This window comes from Marmota marmota, unplaced genomic scaffold, assembly GCF_001458135.2.
Source record: "Marmota marmota marmota unplaced genomic scaffold, marMar, whole genome shotgun sequence".
NCBI lineage: Eukaryota > Metazoa > Chordata > Mammalia > Rodentia > Sciuridae > Marmota > Marmota marmota.
Window position 1 is genome coordinate 30,767,094 of NW_025999853.1, and position 20,354 is coordinate 30,787,447.

General features: G+C 35.0%; 1 protein-coding gene across 1 annotated transcript in view; it reads right to left on the reverse strand.

Moving 5' to 3' along the window:
* Positions 1-16,058, reverse strand: part of Nav3 (neuron navigator 3) — a 339,372-nt gene extending 323,314 nt beyond the window's left edge. The window contains exon 1 of the mRNA XM_048808249.1: positions 15,281-16,058. Coding sequence (XP_048664206.1) covers positions 15,281-15,523 — 243 coding nt within the window. The 5' untranslated portion in view covers positions 15,524-16,058. The remainder of the gene's footprint in view (positions 1-15,280) is intronic.
* Between the last annotated feature and the right edge of the window lie 4,296 nt (positions 16,059-20,354).

Consider the following 20,354-nt stretch of genomic DNA (forward strand, 5'->3'; position numbering starts at 1 on the left):
TTTTTTAAAGTTAGGCTTGTCAAACTTTAAAATGGCAGAATGAAAGAACAATAAATAGCAAACCCGTTTTTAAAAAATCAACTACTGTTCCAAATTTAAGTGGATAATAAAAATTTCTATTCCCTACTTTTTTTATTTTAGTAATCTTAAATAGAGGTTAAAAAAATCATTGAACAATAGTGAAGTAAAATAAGGATTTTTGTGGATAAGTTTCTTCCCAAGAATACATCCTTTCAGCAAAGGAATAATTAAAGTACTCAAATTCTCTTAATTGCTATAGAAAAGTCTGAAATAAGGTCATTCAAGGTTAGGATGATAGAAGTTTTTAGTCAAAGCTTGATAGTACCTGGTTCTGTCTTCCAGGGACAGTCTCAGGTTACCCTCAATCTCAGCACAAGCAAATCCATGGTTCAGTCCATAAGCCACTATCGAGACTTTTTTTATTCAAACAACACTGCCTGAATTTTGGAGTTTTACTGGTATTTCATAAGATCTGCTACTCATTTCATTAAAATTCATGGAACCAGGAAATTTGGAGTAACACATAGACATTGATGTATTTATTTCAAACTGTATGCATATTTCTCCTTAAAGTTTGGAGTAATAATATTCTAAAAACAAAGAATAGCTCTGTACTAAAAATTATGTCTTCATAATGTCTCACCCACTTTCAAAACAACACATATGTGGTAGCTTCATATTGCTATGATCTAATATTATTTTGAAGAATACTTTATATTCAGAGCATTTTAAATATACACTATAATTTTAATTCTATCCAAAATTAAGGTGAGGTTGACATTCTTGTCTTACAGTTGAGAAAACTGAGTAAAACATGCATAATCTATAAGAGAGTACAAGAGAAGAAACAAAGGCCAAGACAATCTTTCTGATTAGAAATTTAGTGATCTCCCACTGCTGCCCTTGTGTTGTATGTAACATACTCTATATATTTAGTTTACAGAAGAAATAAAATGTGATTACATCATATGTATGTATATGAATATATTCATCTTCCTCAGTGAATATTTAATAGAATTAAAACAAAAAATTTAATCAAGTCCATGTAGGAAAATAAGATAGAAAACATTGACTAAAATTTTGAGTAAAAATATGTTGCACATCCAGAAACTGGAAAAGGCATGAATCTTTTGAGCAATATTAGCTCACACTTTGGGCAAAGCTATGGTCTGAATGTGTCCCCCCAAATTCAGATTGAGACTTAATCATCAATGTAATAGTAATAAGAGATTTTTGTTTGTTTGTTTGTTTGTTTGTTTGTTCGTTTTTGTTGTGCTGGGGATTGAACCCAGGCCCTCACGCATGCTTGTCAAGTGCTCTGCCACTGAGCTACTTTCCCAGCCCACAATTAGGCTTTTAAGAGGTGATCAGTTGTGAGGGCATGGCCTATGTGGATGAGATTAGGGCCCTTTTAAATGGCTTAAGAGAGTGCATTTGCTCTCTCTAGCCCTTGCACCATGTGAAGACAGCATATTCCTTCTCTCAGGAAAATGTAGCTACAAGACACCATCTTAGTTTTAGAGACTTGTGTGTCCTTATACACAAAACCTGCTGGACTCTACATCTTGGCCATCCCAGCCTCCCAAATTGAGAATTCATTCATTTTGTTTATAAATTATTCAATCTGTGTCATTTTGTTAAAATAACACAAATGAACTAATATAAGCACTAATTATTTTTAATTTATTGGTTCTTTTTAGTTATACGTGTTAGCAGAATCCATTTTTATATAAGTAAACAAGCATGGACTGTATCTTGTTCTAGTTAGAATCTCATTCTTATGGATGTACATTCTTTCCTCTAGGTTTATTCTTTTCCAAAACAACCCATATGTGGTAGCTTCATATTGCTCTGATCTAATATTATTTTGAAGAATACTTTATATTCAGAGCATTTTAAATATACACTATAATTTTAATTCTATCCAAAATTAAGGTGAGGTTGACATTCTTGTCTTACAATTGAGAAAACTGAGTAAAACATGCATGTTGTTCTTTTCTTCTTGCAACCCTATTTCATTTGTATATTTTTTGAAATTTTGAATATTGTGTAAGTGTGCTAGTCAGCATCTCATTGCTGTGACAAAATACCTGAGACAAGCAACTTAGAGGAGAAAATACTCATTTAGTTTACACTTTCACAGGTTCCAGGCTATTGCCTGCTAGCTCCATAGTTCTGGGCCTCAGGTGGGGCAGAACACCACAGCATAAGGGCATGGCAGAAGAACACTGCTTACTTCATGATAGCCAGGAAGCAAAGAGAGAGAGAGAGAGAGAGAGAGAGAGAGAGAGAGAGAGAGAATAGGCTAGAGACAAGCTACAGTCCTCAAGGACATGCCTCCAAGGATTATTTCCTATATTTTCAACTAGGTCCCACTTCCTGAGCTTTCCACTGCCTTCTAATTGTCTATTAATTTATAAAACCTAATCTACTGATGAGATGATGGACCTTTTTATCCAATCATTTCTTAAAAGCCCTATCTCTAAGTATTGCTACATTGGAAGCCAAACCTTCAGTATATGAAACTTTGGTGGGCATTCCAGATCCAGATTTAATAATAAGTTTTTTTTTTTAAATTTCTAGTAAATTATTTTAATTTTTATCTAAACCATTGGTTGTAAACTGGGGCAACCTTATGTGGGATGAAGTATTCTTGAAATAAATGAAAATATTCTTTCTTATCACAACAGAGGGAAAAACCTGTTCCTAAATAAAACAAGCACACTTCAAACCTGTAATAAAGGTAATGATTGTTGAAATCTGAATGATAATCACTTCTGATATTTCTAGGTGATATTAAATAGGAATTTAATGTTACAAAAGAAGAATATAGAGATTGTAGATTCCTATAAAGAGCTCCAGTTGTTGCAAGTATATTTCCCATAATGCCTATAATGTTGAGAGAAGCTGTTACAGGCATTCATACATACGTAGGCAAGCACACAGAGTAAGTGATATTTGCTGATCGATTAATCAACAAAGACAGGAAAAGTCACCCACAATCTATGAAGTAGATCTGGAATTAGTAACTAAAAGATTCACATTTTCCAAAATAGAAGGCTTTCATAGACTACAATAGATCTCAATGGAATCAGAGGAAAGTAGCTAAGAGAACATATTGTGGAAGAATCTGATAAACACTTGGGCAGTTGAGGAGGGCAATGCACAATATGGATATCACAGCCAAAGGAAGGAAGAGACATCTATAGAAAACAAGATGCTTAGAAGGGAAAAGAAACGTGAAACAGAATCCAATATATCAAAACAATAATAACAGAAAAAGTTCTGATAAACATATACTCTGTAAAAACACAATAAATTGTGCCAAAAAAGGCACAGCAAGATTATATTTAAATTGTGAGCATTTACAGATAATAAAGATAAATACAAAATCTGTGCATTTTTTAGTCTAAAAAGTGATCAATTTAATTTGGTCCAACCTAAAGCTAAACAATAAATATTTCAAAGAAGAAACCTAGGTATAGTCTCATATGCATAATTAATCTAAAGACCAATAAAATCATTCAGAAAGTCATCTTGCCCTTGGAAAGAGGCTTCTCTGTAGCGCTCTTTACAATCTAGAATTCAGGTTTTACATTGGCTTGTCCTTTCTGGTTTCCATAAGTGACACAAGAGTTTCCAGGACCTGAAAACATTATGAAAGTAGAAGCAAGGGGGCAGGACCAAATTGGACAGGGGTGGGGGGGAAGCTGCTTTCAGAGTGGGACTAGAGATCAACAGGCTCAAAGAGAGAGAGAGAGAGAGAGAGAGAGAGAGAGAGAGAGAGAGAGAGAGAGAAGGTAGTTATCAAACTCATGGAGTAGGAAACAGTTGGAGATGTCAGGAGAACACAGCAAGCGTTTTATAGCATACGTTTGTGTACATAGGCCTGGTTTATTTTTTAAAAGACAGATTTACTACAAGGTCTTTTCTTTCTGTATTTAGAAATTATGGAGTCCTCATATTCAATGTTTTACATTTAAAGAAAGAACCTTACAAATCAGAACAATGAAGGGACAATCTGAAAGACACTTCTGAGTACCTTAGAATATATTTTTAATAAGGCAAATTTTTGCTTAATCTCGAACATTTGACAAATTGCCCTGTCTCCAGCTAACAAAATGCTTAACCCTTTCTTTTAATTTATGGGCACACAGTCTATATTTCCTACCCTGTCTGGCCATTACTTATTGTCATATGATTGAGTTCTGACCAGTGCAATTGAGTGGAAGTGATACGTCAAGTTTCCAAGCCTCTTATGAAATCTCACAGTTTTTCTCTTACACTGGCTGAAAGTGGAAAGAAGTGACCAGTAGCTGGAAGGAACCTGGTTTCCAGGGTTGCCATATGCATGTATTAGCAAACTATTTCTGTAAAGGGCAATTTAGTAATTATTTTAGCCTGTGCAGATAATACATTCTCTATTTGACTATTCATCTCTATCCTTGTAGCACAAAAGCAACCACAGACCCCCCCCCCACACACACACACCATCCTCATGCCTGTGTTCCAATAAAACTTTATTTCTAAAAAAATGAGCACCCCTATATTTATCCTCTGTGTCAATTTGTTGACCCTTGACCATATGGGGTTATAAAAGTAGTGAAGAATATATTTCTACTATAGTTAGACCCTAAGGTTTTGGATTTGTGCATTAAAAAAGTCATCGTTACCTCAATTAATACAATGCTACTTTGACAATACATAAAGTTTGTTCTAACTCCTTTCTTTATGAAATATTGTGAACCTGCTCATTCCATGTTATCAGAATTTTACAAAAGACTTCACAACATTAAAATATGATAAAGGAAATCAATTCATTGGTCTGTTTTGTTTTTCTTTTATGGAAACTGAATCATGTTATTTTCACTAGGAAAATTGTAAATATTTTTCCTGGCCCTCTCATCTGGTGACTTTTTCTCCAGTAAGAACTGGAACACTTTTTTAAACAAATCATTCTATGATTTGCAATGGGGAAGTCCTGCTATGTAATCAATTAGCATACTTTCCCACAAATATCAAAATTCTCTGCCAGACCCCAGTGATTATTAATACAAAGAAAAATATTTCTTTAAAAAAAGGAAGCAATAGTGGGAGTTGGGGAAGAGGAAGAGTTCAAAATGAGATTTGTCAAAGATCAATTCAGCATTCCTGGCAAGAATCCATAACTTTCCATGTTTTCCTATTACATGATTTAATATCAGAAAGAAAGTAGTACATAGACGTTAATTAGAACTAGGTGGGATTTCCAGCTCCACTCTGAGTTCCGTTTCTAAATCAATTTAATGGGAAAATACTAAATTTGGTATAGCATCCAGCACATGGCAGATACTTAAAAATTAGGGTTTGGGGTTATGGCTCAGTGGAAGAGCACTTGCCTAGCACATGTGAGGCACTGGGTTCGACCCTTAGCACCACATAACAAATAAAATAAAAGAATTCTGTCCATCTACAACTATAAAAAAGATTTTTTAAAAAATCATTAGGGATGGCTGTGATTGCAGCTCAGTGGTACAGCACTTATCTAGCATGCATGAGGCACTGGGTTCAATTCTCATATAAATAAATAACATAAAGGTCCATCAACAATTAAAAGAAAAATTTAAATTTTTTTTTAAATCATTAGGGATTATCACTAGCCTTAATTGTCAATTTCTGCCAAGTTCACAAACTATCATTTCCTACTAAACACTACATTTTAGTGTGAATAAAACATATCTATCCATCAAGACTCAGACTTTTCTGAGGTGGTTGATAATAAGTTAATCAAAACATCTACAGATTCTTTTACTAGACTCGTACCTCTTTCATTGCTCTTGAGTTTTGTATTTCAGTATGAAATTTGTTCCATAACATTCTCCTTTTCTTCTTTATTTTTAAATGTCCTACCATTTTCTGGGTTGCCTCACATTTCATTTTATCATAATCTAGACTAAAATATAGACTTAACTGTGTCTCTTTTATACTCAGCATCCTTCTCCTATCCTGAAGTCCAAACTCCTCACAGTGGCATTTAATGCCCATCTTCCCACTGCCTCTAATCAACCCCATCTCTCTGGATTGCATTCTATGTCCTAGGTTTACTGAATAATCTGCAATTTTATAAAAACAGTACAGTATTTCATTGCTTGCTCTTATGGGTTTTGATCTGGAATATCCCCCAGATATCCATGTGTTGAAGGCTATTCACCAACGCAGCAAGGTTTAAAGGTATTAGAAACTGTAGGCGTGTGGGGTAGGGTTGGAAGAGGCAGGAGCATGACCCTAGGGCTGTATCTTATTCTTGGCTCCTTTCCCCCTATCCCTTGGCTTCCTGGTTGTCATGAGCTAAGTAGCTTTCTTCCGCCACACCCCTCTGCCATGTTCTGCTTCACTTCAGGCCCTGAGCAATGGAGTCAGACAACCACGGACTGAAACTTCTGAAACCATGAGCCAAAATAAACCTTTCCTTCTCCAAGATGTTCTTGTCAGTAATGAAAAGCTAACCAAGCACAGAAACTTGTTACCAAGAAGTGGGTTCATTGTTTAAACTATACCTGACCTTTGGGATTAGTTTATAGGAGGAGTTTGAAAAAGTTTGGAGACACAGAGTAGAGAAGCCCTAGAATGTTGCAAGTGGAGCTCATCATAGGATTGTTCTGCGAGCTCAGACCAAAGCACCTATAGGAGTGTGGACACTGAAGTCTGTGTTCACGAAGCTTCAGAGGGAATGACGACTCCACTGGGAATTGGACCAGAGGCCACATGTGTTACATTCAGTCAAAGAACTTGTCTGTATCTGTCCATTCCCTGAGATTTTTGTATAAGGCAGAGTTCAAAAGTGATGGACAGCATTCAGGTGGTGGTATGGATTTTGCTGGCTGTCTTTAGCCAGGTTTCCTAAAAGAACTGGAAGCAAAGAACAGAACAGAAAGATTTGGAAAATTTGACATTTGATCAGAAAAAGGGTAAGTTGAAAGTTGGGCAAAAAAGGTATGATTGCTGAAGAGGTTAATACCATTAAAGAGAAACCAAGTACTTTGAATGGAGAAAACAGGAAATATGCCTTGAGGGTGTCTCATTAATCAGCAAGACCTCAGCCATCACAGGCTTAAGTGTGTAAAAGTGTAAACTCATTTGAAAGATTCTGCTTTGAGAAGAGTACACTACTGCAGCACTATGCTCTATAAGTCTAAGAATCTATTTCCCAAGATTTGCTTCACCTTGCTCAGCTGCCCAGGCATGCACTAACCACTGCAGCCATGTTCCAAGTATCCCACATACGGCTCCTGCTGGTGGCAGATCTTCCTATTGCCCACATGGTGTTAATTTTGTGGGAATGCAAAATACTGGAGTTTACAGGGTCATGGAGGCTTCACCCAGATTTTAAAGGAAGACCTCAGAAGTTAAACAACGTATCCCACAACACAATCTGTGTTGACAACCCCTGAAAGGCCAGTGTGTGAAGCTGTGTGAGTGAAGCAAAGACTGCAATGGAGACACCAGGAAGATAGAGATGCCAGGAATGTGGAATCTTTGCCAAGAAAAGCTATAGACAGCAAGCAGATTTAGCCCATGAGAGAAGCCATGTGGGCTGCAATTAGCAAGGCCACAGGAGTGGGATCCCCCAGCCCTTTGGAGCCCACATTTTGCCACCATGTTGCCTGGATGTCAGATGTTAGCTACAAGACTTACTGTCGTTCCTGCTGTGCTTCGATCTTGCTTTGCTCTCACCCCTTCTTTCTAAGCCCCTATTGCTTCCTTTCCTCCCTTTCGGAGGACCTCTGTACCAAAATAAAATATTTTACAGGAGCTCACAGCTAAATATTTGACTTAAGTCTCAGATGAGACTTTGGACTTGAACTTCTGAGCAATGCTGGAACTATTAAGATTATGGGGATTCTTAGACAGAATTCATTTTATTTTGTGGGATAAGGTATGGGCCTTTGAGGACCAGGGACAGGATGTTTTTGTTTGGATCTGAAATGTTCCCCTGGTGTTTCATGTGTTGAAGGTTTGATGCACAACACAATGAGGTTCAGAGTGACTGTAATCTATAGGTAGGTGACACACTAGGAGCATGCCCTTGAGGACTACATTTTGTCCTCTGCCCTTTCTTCTCTCTTTATTTCCTGGCTGCCATGAGTTGAATAGCTTTCATCTGCTATGTTCTTCCGCCATGTTGTTCTGCCTCACCTCAGACCCAGCACAATGAAGCCAGAGGACCATAGAATGAAACCTCTATAATCATGGTCTAAAATAAACCTTTACACCTCCAAGTTGTTTGTGTCACATATTTGGGTCATAGCAATGAAAAGCTGACTGACACACCTGGTAAATGCTATTCTATTGAAAATGTTCCCTTTCCCCATATTTATTTAGCTAAATCAAGTTCACTCTTCAGCATATGGTTGAAATGTTACTTTCCCCATACATGCAGAATTAATCACTGCCTCCTTTGTTCTATTGCAAAATTTTATTAAATTTTATATTAATATGTTAGGCAATTATATAATATTATAATACTCATAAGTGATAAATGATAAATGTTGACCACCAATTGTGCACACTAGGTTGAATTAAAAGTTTATATGCACTCCTTTACTCTTTAAAAAGTTATGAGCTAGTTTATATCATTGACTTTATTAAACAGATGAAGAGACTGAGATTTAAGTATCACAATTGACTTTCCAAGTTCATTTTGCTAGGAAATATTGGCACATTCCAAAAAGAGCACTGTGGTTTAGTAAATGCTGCAAACAGGTTAAAGACAAAAGGTATAGTGTTAACCAAGAAGAGACGTCGCTTTAGAAGTTATTGATAAACTCTATGAAATAGAAGTCAGAAATATAGTAAATCAAAATGAAAATGTGTCAAAACAGCAATGAACAGAGATTGTTCTTCAAGAAATATCTGCAAAGTAGAAAATAAGGACACATTCTTTAAAGTAGAAAGAAGAAAATGATTATTCTTTTTATTATTACAATCATTTTAAATAGATTGAAACCTAAGCATGATTAGAAGTTAATTCTAAAATAGCGTTTTTCAATTTGGTTTGATTTTATACTCAATGTTGGTATGTTTCCCAAAATCAGGAGCCATTTTTTCACTGTCATGACTGGAGGATGCCATTGGTATACACAGTGGATGGAGATAAAGAAGTTCCTAAATACCTACAATGCTCAAAAGCATTCTTCTACCATCAACACAGAATTATCAGGTCTTAATGTTCCTGGAATTGAGGCTGAAAAGTTGTGGTCATTCACTGGAAAGGAAGGCATTGAAAATATAAAAGAAATCAGCCAAAATTGGGAAGGAGAAAAGAGTATATAACAAAAAGTTTACCTTTAAAAAAGCTTTATTAGAGTTGTTAGTCTCATATCATTTACTTTTTCTTTTTTTACAGATACAAAGAATAAAGTTCAGAGACAGTAAATGATTTATCTTTTCAGAATCAATCAAGAAGTTTAATTCAAATTTTGAGGTCCTAGTATAATGTTCTTTAAATTAAGGCATCCAGTATAAAAAGTTCAAAACTACTATGGATGATTGTTGGTGAAGTGATAATATAAACACAATATTACAGCAGTCATTTTCTAAAAAATTAATAACTTATGCATTGGTTTTATATTTTCATAAACAATATGTTGAATGCCTTTTTTATTAAGAGAAAGAAAATCGTTATGACACAGGAAAGAAAGAATCTACAAAAAAATATACTTGGCAAACTGACAGCAAATATGCACACAACCTTCACACTTGCCAAAGAGCAAGATGCATGAGATTTTTTTAAAAAAATTAATAATATATAATTGACATAAAATTTTAAAATAACTTTGCCATTTGAAGCACGAGATGTAAATTGTTAAAGATTTTGAAAAACACAAACTAAAATAATAGACAACAGTATTAGATTGCCACATTTCTACCAATTGTCACTCAACAGTAATAAATGTATAAGAATGAAAAACTGAGTGAGCTTTCAGCCAGTAGAGAAAATGTGAAAATTCAAGCATCGTTACAACATTATTATATCATTGCTACTACAAAGGCAAAAAAAAAAAAAGTCAGCAATAACAGTTAACAATTAAAACAGGAAAATCTGTAGTAGGAACTAAAACTAGAAAAAGAAGCAAACATGTTTCTTTAAATACAAAGAGCTAAATGTGCACGCACAGCAAAATAGTCAAGGAAAGCGGAATTGTCTAGGGACATGAGCACTGACCTATGCAGCTGTAGGCCTGGCCAGTTCTGCAAATGTTACCATGAGAGCCAGCCAACAGGAGCGCTGACAGTCCTCAGCAATCAGGCAACCTCTCCAAAAGGAAACAGCTGGGAGCCAGAGCCAGAGATTGACTCTATTGACATCTGCTCCTATATTTCTATCATGGGGTTACTTTTATTTATTTCTGTTTCTCATACAATTCAGTAGAGTCCATGTGTCAACTTAATTGTCTTCTCCTGAAACTTCTAGGTACTGGGATATAACTGATGATTTATTAACAATTTGCTAGCAATGCCGATTTAATACTTAAAATAAATCCTACAACTCTATACAGAAACCAAACCAATCAATAACCTTCCATCTCTGCCTTTGATAATAGCAGAAGTCTTTGTTGAGGGAGTTTAGTTAATTGGTTAAGAGTAACATGTTCTATTACTACAAAGACTTATTTGAATCTCTACCACTCTATAGTATTGAGAGGCTGATAATTTAACTTTTCTAAATATCAGTTTCTTCATTTGTAAAATGGGGATAAAAATAATGGGCTATTCTAGAAGGCTACTATTAGAATTGAATGAAACACACCATGAAGTATTGAACCCAGTACCCAGCATGTAGCAAACCTATGAACACCAGTTAATATTAGACCCTCTCAGCAACAATTTCTACAAATATCATCACAAGTGTGATTTTGTCTTATTCTTACAAAAGTGCTCTCACTGTTATATATTCTCACAGAATACCTAATGAAGTCTGTTTCCATTGATAATCTGACCTAGACCTGCTACTTTTGGTAAATATTCTGCACCAGTTATAATGGTTTATTCACTGGACATTGTATGTAACCGTTTCCTCAAAAGAGTGCTTTTCCTCTCTCTATTTGAGTCCTATCTGCCCATTACATTCTAACAATTACAGTGTTTTCTAAATGTTCCATGCATATAGAATTTCTCTCAGCCATAAAAACCTGCAAAATAATTGCCCTTATTAATAATACTATTAATGCAATGTATTTGCTTGTCATATTAGTATTTGTGCTTAAATATTTGACTTTTAACTAATGTTTTTAAGTATCTTCAAGCATTTAAAGTACTAGTTCTAGCCCTTTGTAAGCACACTTGTGAGAAATAATCTCTACCCTGATTGTCAATACAACTCAAAGAGTTGAGTAGGAGAACTGAACAAGCATCTATATTATCAGGGACAGGGGTGTTAATTATTTCAATAATCTTCTTAACATCTCCAAAACAGAATGTAAACTCACTTTCCTTTTAAACTCCACCGAGAATTTTTATACTTCTGTTTTTGAAGTTGATCTTAAAGAGTGAGAGAAATCTGGAGGATAGAGTAAACCTAGAAAATATTGGCATTATATCAGGAAGAGAGAGTATAAAGAAGTAGGGGATAAAAAGGTTTTGTAGGGACAAACCTGATTCAAATTCTGGATTTTAGTGCTAGATGTCATACTGTTTAATTTTATGAGTGCCTCCTGCCCTCTTTATGCCTCAGTGTACTTCTCTGCAAATATAGAAAATAATGCCTTCTTTGAAATATTATGAGAATAAAATGAGAAATTTACTATAAAATATAGGGTAAATATGTTGAAAAATATTGCTTTCTACAACAACAACAGAATACTTGAGTTTACACTAATTAAAAAAAGAAGGAAGAGCTGGATTAGCCCAAGTGAAAATTGAGACTAGATGTGAAAGAGCTACAGATCAAGCTGGGAATGAGAAAGCCAGCCCAGGAAGCAGTTCTCAGGAGTGGGTATACCAAAGGAACCTTTTAGAACACGAATGTCTAATGCTTGATTGTGTGTTTTCTGATCCATGAAGAAAAAAAAAAAGAAACTTTTTTCTTAAATTTAACATCCATATTCTTAAATTTCCAAGGCAAAATGACTCTGTTCCTCATTTGGGTGAGTGCCCAGGAGAAACGGAAAAACAAATGCATATGTGGAGAGAGATTACAAAATTTAAGATAAGAAATCAGAACAAGATATAACTAAAGGAAACATAAGCCTGTGACACATTATGGTAGATTTTTCCAATGTATGTGACATGGAGTTTAGAACTAGTGTTATTTACTAAAGGACAGTGGAAAGAAGCAGTCTGAAGAACTTGGGGCATGCAGGAAGAAGACATCTGGGATAGAGTAGTTAGCTGGAGTTATGATGGAAGAGGAGGTGACAACAACTGGGAAACCGAAATGCATGAATGAAGACATCATAAGACATGAGAAATAGCTAGAGTTGTTATTTTTTTCCCCTTAAGGAGCATGGAGAATGTGTTAGATGCATGATGGAGAAGAGAGACAGGAGAAGAGCATATCAATTTGGAATAATGAAATAATTGACAGAAAAGTTAACCAGGACCAAAAGATGAGGGCATGCAGAAGGGGATATATCTAAGCTATGAATCAAAAGTAAAATCTTCAGGGGGCTTGGGATATACCTCAGTTGGTAGAGTGCTTGCCTTGCATGCATAAGGCCCTGGGTTCAATTCCCAGCACTGTCAAAAATCAAAACAAAAGTAAAATCTCCGTTTTTAGTAATATATGGTAGGTGAGGTGGCAATGTATATCATCAAAGACTAGTCTCCTAGCTTTGGAATTCACAATTGGATGACTGAAATGACTGCATTTGCCCTAGTGTAACACAAGGACAGGACAAGCAAGATCAAACCTATGTATGACAATGTCAGAAACGAGGTTTTATCTCTCAAATCGAGACTGTTGGGTGCAATAACTAGCTGAGTACTCCACATAAATATTTTCAAATGACAGTCATATACTGTGTGTACTATCCAGTGTCTTTTTTCTGTTAGAAATAAAAATTATAACTTTTTAGCCAGGCACATGGCTACCTACTATAAACACTGCATTTTCCAATCTCTACTATACCTGTAAGGCCATAGAACTCTATGTAGACCAATGAAATGTCAAAAGGTCCTAAATGAAATGGTGTGTTTCTTTTTGAATGGAGCTCAATTATCTACTCGAGACTGAGAGGTAGAAGCCACAGTGGATAATGGTGCCTTAAACAGAGCCTGGTTGTCTGACAACTTCCTGAAGTCACCCTGTCAGCCAAGGACTATGTACCTCCAGATTTCCTTTACCGGAATAAGAAATAAACTCTTATCCATGCTATTGTTGAGTTTTCTACTATTTGTAGCCAAGTCTAAAAATTTTGGTCATCAACTTCTTAATTTTTCAAAAGTCACCAAAAAAATCTCTAAATATACTTCTTTTCAGCATTTACAAATATTCTGAAACACTGACCAGGCATTCTTCACATTTTGTTCGAAGAAGTTTTTAATCTGATAAGTGGCATGGTGAAAACATTCCTATAAATATAAGTACAACTCTACTAGCCACAGAGTCTTATTGGAATATTGAATGTTTGATTAATATGTTTGCTAACCAAAGTGATCAACCAAAATTCTTTGAAAATACTACTCATAATGGTCAAGTCTTAATCTAAGGCTATTTAACAAAGTAGAAGTTTTACTAACCCTGAAGAGATGACAGCCATGGTCAGCAGAGAAAATGGATCTATCCTTTCCACTGAATCCAGACAATACATTATGTATACATTGGGACAGAGTTAGATAGAACTCGCCTTTAATTATTTGCAGAAGGTTCAAGTTTTAAGTACTTTGTTGCTGACTTACACTTCCCTAGGAGTACTCTGAATTACTCACATTGGACAGACAATTGCAAGCCTGTAATAAAATATTTTCTGTTAACTGATTTTCTTACTTTGAGGATGCTTTGTAAGAGATATAAAACTTCTCCTTTGGTAAAAGAAATGGTCCAAAGAAAAAAAACTTAATCTTTCTCATCATGGTTGTTTATTCATTTGTGGATTCATTCATTCTAATACTCAGCATTCAATCACTATTTAATTCTCATTCTCCATAAAACCTTGGGAGGGGGAAACTAGAGCACAGAATAAGATATGGGCCTTGACTTTTATATACATATTTCAGATCAGTGGGGATGGAAAGTAATTAACCATATAATCAAAATACATTCTACCAAATACTGAGGGTGTGTTTCCATAGACAGTCACAAGAAAGAAAAGTGAGGAGAGGAACAGCTAGCAAAGACTTTATGGAGAAAGCCACATCTGGGCTAAAGTTTAGAGATCTGAACAGGTGAAGATAGATGAAAAAAAGCATTTAGGAAGGAGTAGAGTTTTCACTTGCAGAATTGATTTCTCTATGTAATTTTTTTTCTCCTTAAATTATTCAACTTACAGTTGAATAAGTAAAATCACAACATTTCCTAAGACTCCAGAGGTGAGAATGGTGACTCTGGAAATGCTTCTTTAAAAGTAATGCTTATCAGGGTATAAGCGACCCCCCAATGAAGGTCATCAGCTGCAGGGCTATGCTGACACTCTGCATCTGGGGAAAACAACTGCAGTACAGCTTAGCAATAGCTATGAGCTAATGCTCACAAAATATAATAAATTAAATGACTGAAAAAAGATGTCAGTAATAAGTAAAACAGTAGGGTTTCAATTTACAAGTGAAAATCCAGACAAATGTGCAATATCGAGGAAACTAATATTTCATTTTCCTTCATATTACAATGAATTAAGCAGCCTAGGACACAAATATTCAAAGAGAAATTCTTTCAAATACAAATGGCATGTCTGCATGGATCTTTCCAAATCTTCTTTTACATATGATATGTATGAATATAGGTCCACTTTTTCTAACATTTGTGATTGGTCATATTTATTAGTGCAATATTACAGAGCAATATCTGGGACTATTGATATCAATAAGTAAGCAAGCACTTCATCAATATATAATATTAAGTGAATGCAGTATATGCATGTATGCAGAACTCTGTCCATAGCTTTTGCAACTACATGCTAAAAATCCAATTTTTAATCAAACATTCAGCTTTTCAGTTACTCTATTAACAGTCTTACCCTGGTTCCTCTACTACTTCCCATTTCACAACATGCTTTGTGGTCCACCTAAAAGGAAATGTGCATTTTTAGATATAAAAGTCTGTAGGTAACCTTCAGCTACTAACCTTGCTGTCTTCTTTCTCCTTGGATTTTCCTTGTAGGGACTTCTTCTCTCCAAATTCACAGGTTGATTTTAATGTGAGCTGACAAGAAAGCATTGAGCTCTCTGTTTCAGCAAGTTCCAAAGATCTTGAAGAATAGTGCTGTGACCCAGTAGTGCCAAGATTTGGTATCGGAAGAGCAGTGTGAACAGGCTTTGACCCAACAGCTGGCTGTCTCCGTTTGGAGGCAACCCCAAGTACAGGCATGGCTTCTATAAAAGTATCTTTTTTCTGCCAAAGAAAATGCTCCTAACCTCAGTCTGGTCGACTCCAACTTTAGTATTTCCAGAACAAATACTTTAAACAAAACTAGCAGTCATCCTGATTTTTTTTTCTTTTAACTAATAACATAACTTTCAGAAAGAGGCAAAACTTCCCTTCATCTTTAGTTAAGTATCTCTTTTTTGTTGGCTGGGATCTTCTCATTCTCTCTCTCCTTCCCTCCTACCCCCCTTCCTCATTCTGTTCAGTGACTCAGTGTCTATGTAATACTAAATACTCCTCTGGGGAGTAAACTTTTCTGCAAGGTAAATGCTAGAAAGCTCCTTCTCTAGAATTACAGAGCTCCCAGATTTGCCGTTTCTTTTTACTACAACAGTCTGAGTCTGAGGTTTTTTGTTTTTTTTTTTTTAAAAAGGAGAAAAACAAAAGGAAAAACCCTTCAGTCCAAGCATCAAAGAAGCCAAAAGCCCACAATAGGGGAAGGACAGGCGTTCTTCCTGACTTCAGAAATAACCAGGCTGCATTCTCTTTTTAAAGAAAATCATATTTCCCCCAGCTTAAAAAAAAAAAAAATCAGGATGACTGCTAGTTTTGTTTAAAGTATTTGTTCTGGAAATACTAAAGTTGGAGTCGNAAAAAAAAAAAAAAAAAAAAAAAAAAGAATGGACATGTTAATGGCCAAAACAAACAGCTGTTGGAAGAACTTTTAGCCCGGAAATAATTTCAGCAATGAAGCTGTTTGTCTGATTTCCAGCTATTTTTCACTACTGACAGCCATGAGCCACGGTGTTCATTCTGTTTCATCCCATGAAATCAGGTTAGACTCACACAAGAGTGCAACTCACTAAAACAGCTAAATTGTTCAGCAGGCAAACCCTGCCCAGTTAACAGGGCACTAAATATATAGTAATTTATACATCTAATAATGATGATACAAATTCCCTAGCTAATACTTCCATGTGATGTACTACACACATGGGTTGCACTAACAGCAGTTACTGGGCTGAGTAGCTTGTGTACTATCACATATGACTATCGGAATACTCAAAATACAGGCACATTTATTTTATTCACTTTACAAAAAGAATAATTTTGATTCATATACATTGAGTACCATGACCAAAGTCATAAAGCTAGAAAGTGGATAAGACTGCACTATTTTAACTTTGAAAGTAGTTTCAAGTATCACTGTATTCAAGATGACTTTGTCCAAAACAAAATTCTAAACTTCCAAAAAGGGTACAAACTCAGTGGCAATGAATGACACTAATCTTGTCCATAAAAATATTTTATTATGATCATATTGTGTTCCATTTCTGCAAAAACTCATCAGGAGTAAATTTTTAAAAAGAAAACAGATAATAAACATGCACTATTGTGTTGAAAACTGTTGCATGGAATACAAAATCAGAACAGAGAAAAAAAATTTCCCTATAATTTTAATAAAAATCATATTTGGATGACAGTATTGAGATTTTAATAGAAATTTCTTATCCAATAAAAGAAATTTGTTTTCAGACTCCTATATTTCTGTTGAAAAAAATCTGTAAGATAGACACACTCATTTTAAAAAATTGATATTATATTACTATTGCAATAAATAATAATAACGCAAGCAAAGTTTCTAGAAAAATAAGGGTATACTTAACAGAAATATATATTCACATAAATGTTGTCAATTATAAGAATCATGACCATTACTGTACAAAATGTCTCTCTATGGTAAGTAAATGATTTTCTTGGGTCTACTATTTCTATCTTGCCTGTAGACATTACAATACAGAATAAAGAGATTCAGCATCGGTGGTGGCAGGGAAATGAAATGATATCTTTGAAAAAGTAAGTTACTTTGTAATTCACAAAGCATTCAACACATAATAACTTACAGTGACTGAGATAGTTCAGAACTAGAAATCATCATGTTCCTAAAATGGGGTTTAAGTTATACAATGAGCTATGTATCCTGTAATCCTCACATTGCAAACAAAACGGCATAGTTGAAATAAGACGGCTTGTGGGAGAGAGATCCTAGGAAAACCATTCAAAACACCTGCAACTTTGGGAGCAGACCATCAGAAAAAATAACATTGGTACCTTGCAAGATAATTTGGACCACCCAAGGATGCAGCTCAGCCTAGAATTATTTTTTAAAAAACAATGGGGTGCAAATTCTGGCAACACTTTAGTTAGAAATGGTGGGGGAAATGCAGTTGGAAGGCAAATTGAGCCAATAGATTTGCCATTGAATTAGGGACAGTCAGTGCAACCTGCAAATATACAAAAACCTTGCAAAGCTAAAGATTTGCCCCATGACCAGCAAGCTCCAGATATAAGCCCTTTTGTTTTGTTTTGATTAATTTCCTAAAACTGAGCCCAAAGTGTCCCTATTGACTATATGACACTCAAGCTCAGGTATCTTTTCCCACACAAGACTGTATTACACTTGACTATGTTGCCTCCCTTTGCATAGAATAAATCACCCCAAGTATAGGCATGATTTCACATGGCTTCACATGAAGCCACACAACCTGTACTTTATACATACATAACTGACCTATGTACCAAGTTTGAATAAGCTAAGTGGTATTTTACAAACCTATGCTGTAGCAGAAAACACTGTAATTTCTGGGGGCTCACAATCAATATTTGTCATTTCATTTTCAGATGCCTTTTGCATATCATCTAATTGCATTTCACTATGACTGAAATATACAACCTGAAATAGTAGCCACTGTCAACTAATTCTATCCAATAACATGACCTATCAAGAACAACAAAAATAAGTCAACTTATTATAAAACTTTGTGTATAAGGAGCTTTCATTTCATTTCATACTAAAAGAACGTCACTATTTTGATGACTCAGATTAAAATTCACTGAGAAGTTAAATAATTAGCTTTAGGTCACAATTACCATGTACTGTGAATTTAAAAATGAGTTTTCTCAAGTTGAGATCAACATACCACCACCTGGAGCACTTGCTAAAAATATAGATTACTGGGTTCATCACAAACCTATACAGGAAGAATTGCAAAGGAGAGGGAGAGCTCTGAGAATCATGTTTAAACAGATTGGTTCTCATATATACTAGAATTTAAGAGCTACAATTTATAGGATTTGTACTTTGATAATTCAGGGAATAGGTTCTAAATTTGGACTGCCTGTAATCAAATACCTGCTTCCTTACTGAATAGTGACATGAATTTAGAAGTTTGCTGTGCTTCAGTTTCATTATCCATGAAATGAGAAAAAAAAAAAATAGTTGTACTTTCTATACAGGAATGCTGTGAGAATTAAAGGAAATAAATGTATAAAGTCAGTAGAATCATCTGCATACCATAAGTGCTCAATAAATGTTTGCTATTAATGTCACAGGAAATAACTAAAGTCTTAAGAATTAAAGAGATAAGGTCAAGAGGTATAATATGACCAGGATCATAAGCATGAAAGGACTGAATTGGGGTGGAAAATCCAGAAAATTAAAATGAAATAAATTTATAGTCATGTTATATGTTAGTATCAGTGATTTTTAAAATAAACAACTCAATCTCATAAAATGACAATTTTCAAACCAGTTTTTAATGAAAAGGAATAAAGTAAAAGAATAAGAGAGAGTAAGAGAAAAAAATGAACAACTTTCAAACAAGCATGATTGCTAAAAGACAAAGTATGGTTAGTTAATCAATTCTGAAGTTTGCTAAAATCAGAGGAGAGTCAATTCCTACTTTTAATGGCTTGAAGTGAATTTTCCACAAGGTAAGATCCAGTAGTTCTAATGAAGTAATTCCATGTGACCAGCCACACCATCAAGACACAGACCATTTCCTTCATCATTGAAAGTCCTCTCATGGCTCACTGCAGTCAAGATTCACTCCCAACTCAGATAATGACCAAAGTGCTGCTTTCTCATGCTAGTTTTGCCTTTCCTGGAATTTCACAACCATTTGATCAAATTGTATCTGTTTATTTTTGAGATTTATCTATGCAGCTATGGATAGCAGCACTATTTCCTGTGGATGAGACACACTCCATCCTACTGATATGGTGCAATTGGTTTGTATTCATCAGATGCAAGATAATGATCTGCTTCCAGTTTGAGAATATTATGATTACCTCCCTATAAAATATTTGCATATGCCTTGTGCTGCTATTTTTTTTTCTGTTTTCATTAATAGCTAACTAGAAGAGAATTTATGGGATACTTGATAAGTATAAATTTAATTATATAAGAAACTGCCAAATTTTTTCCTAAAACACATCACTCTGAACTCTCACTAGCAACATAAGATGGTCCCAGTCCACAAACTCACCAGTGCTTCATATTTTCAGTTTCAATTTTAGCCAACATAGTGGTATATCATGGTGTATCACTTACAGTTTTAATTTGCATTTTCCAAATAACTTATTGGTGCTGAATAGCTTTTAACAAGTTTATTTGCCATGCACATTGTTGGTGAAATATCTGTTCAAAAATTTTGCTCACTTTTTGTCTGTCTTATTACTGAAGGTTAACAATTCTTCATCTTAGATACAGGTCCTATCTTATACATGTTTGTAAAGTATTTTTTCCTAATCAGCATCCTGTCTTTTGTTAGAAGAAGATCCTCCACATCTCTCTCATATTTCTCAATCTTATTAGCAGAAACCATAACTGTCCCTTTATGCTAAACTACTTCTATAAGGATTTGTGAGTAGCAAGGGTTAGATTTGTTTACTGTCCATTTCAATAAAGGTGATGCTGGTCTCCAGAAAAAGTGATGAGCCAGATCTGCTTGCAATTAATAATAAGCTTAAAGTCCCTTTATTGCATCTGTAC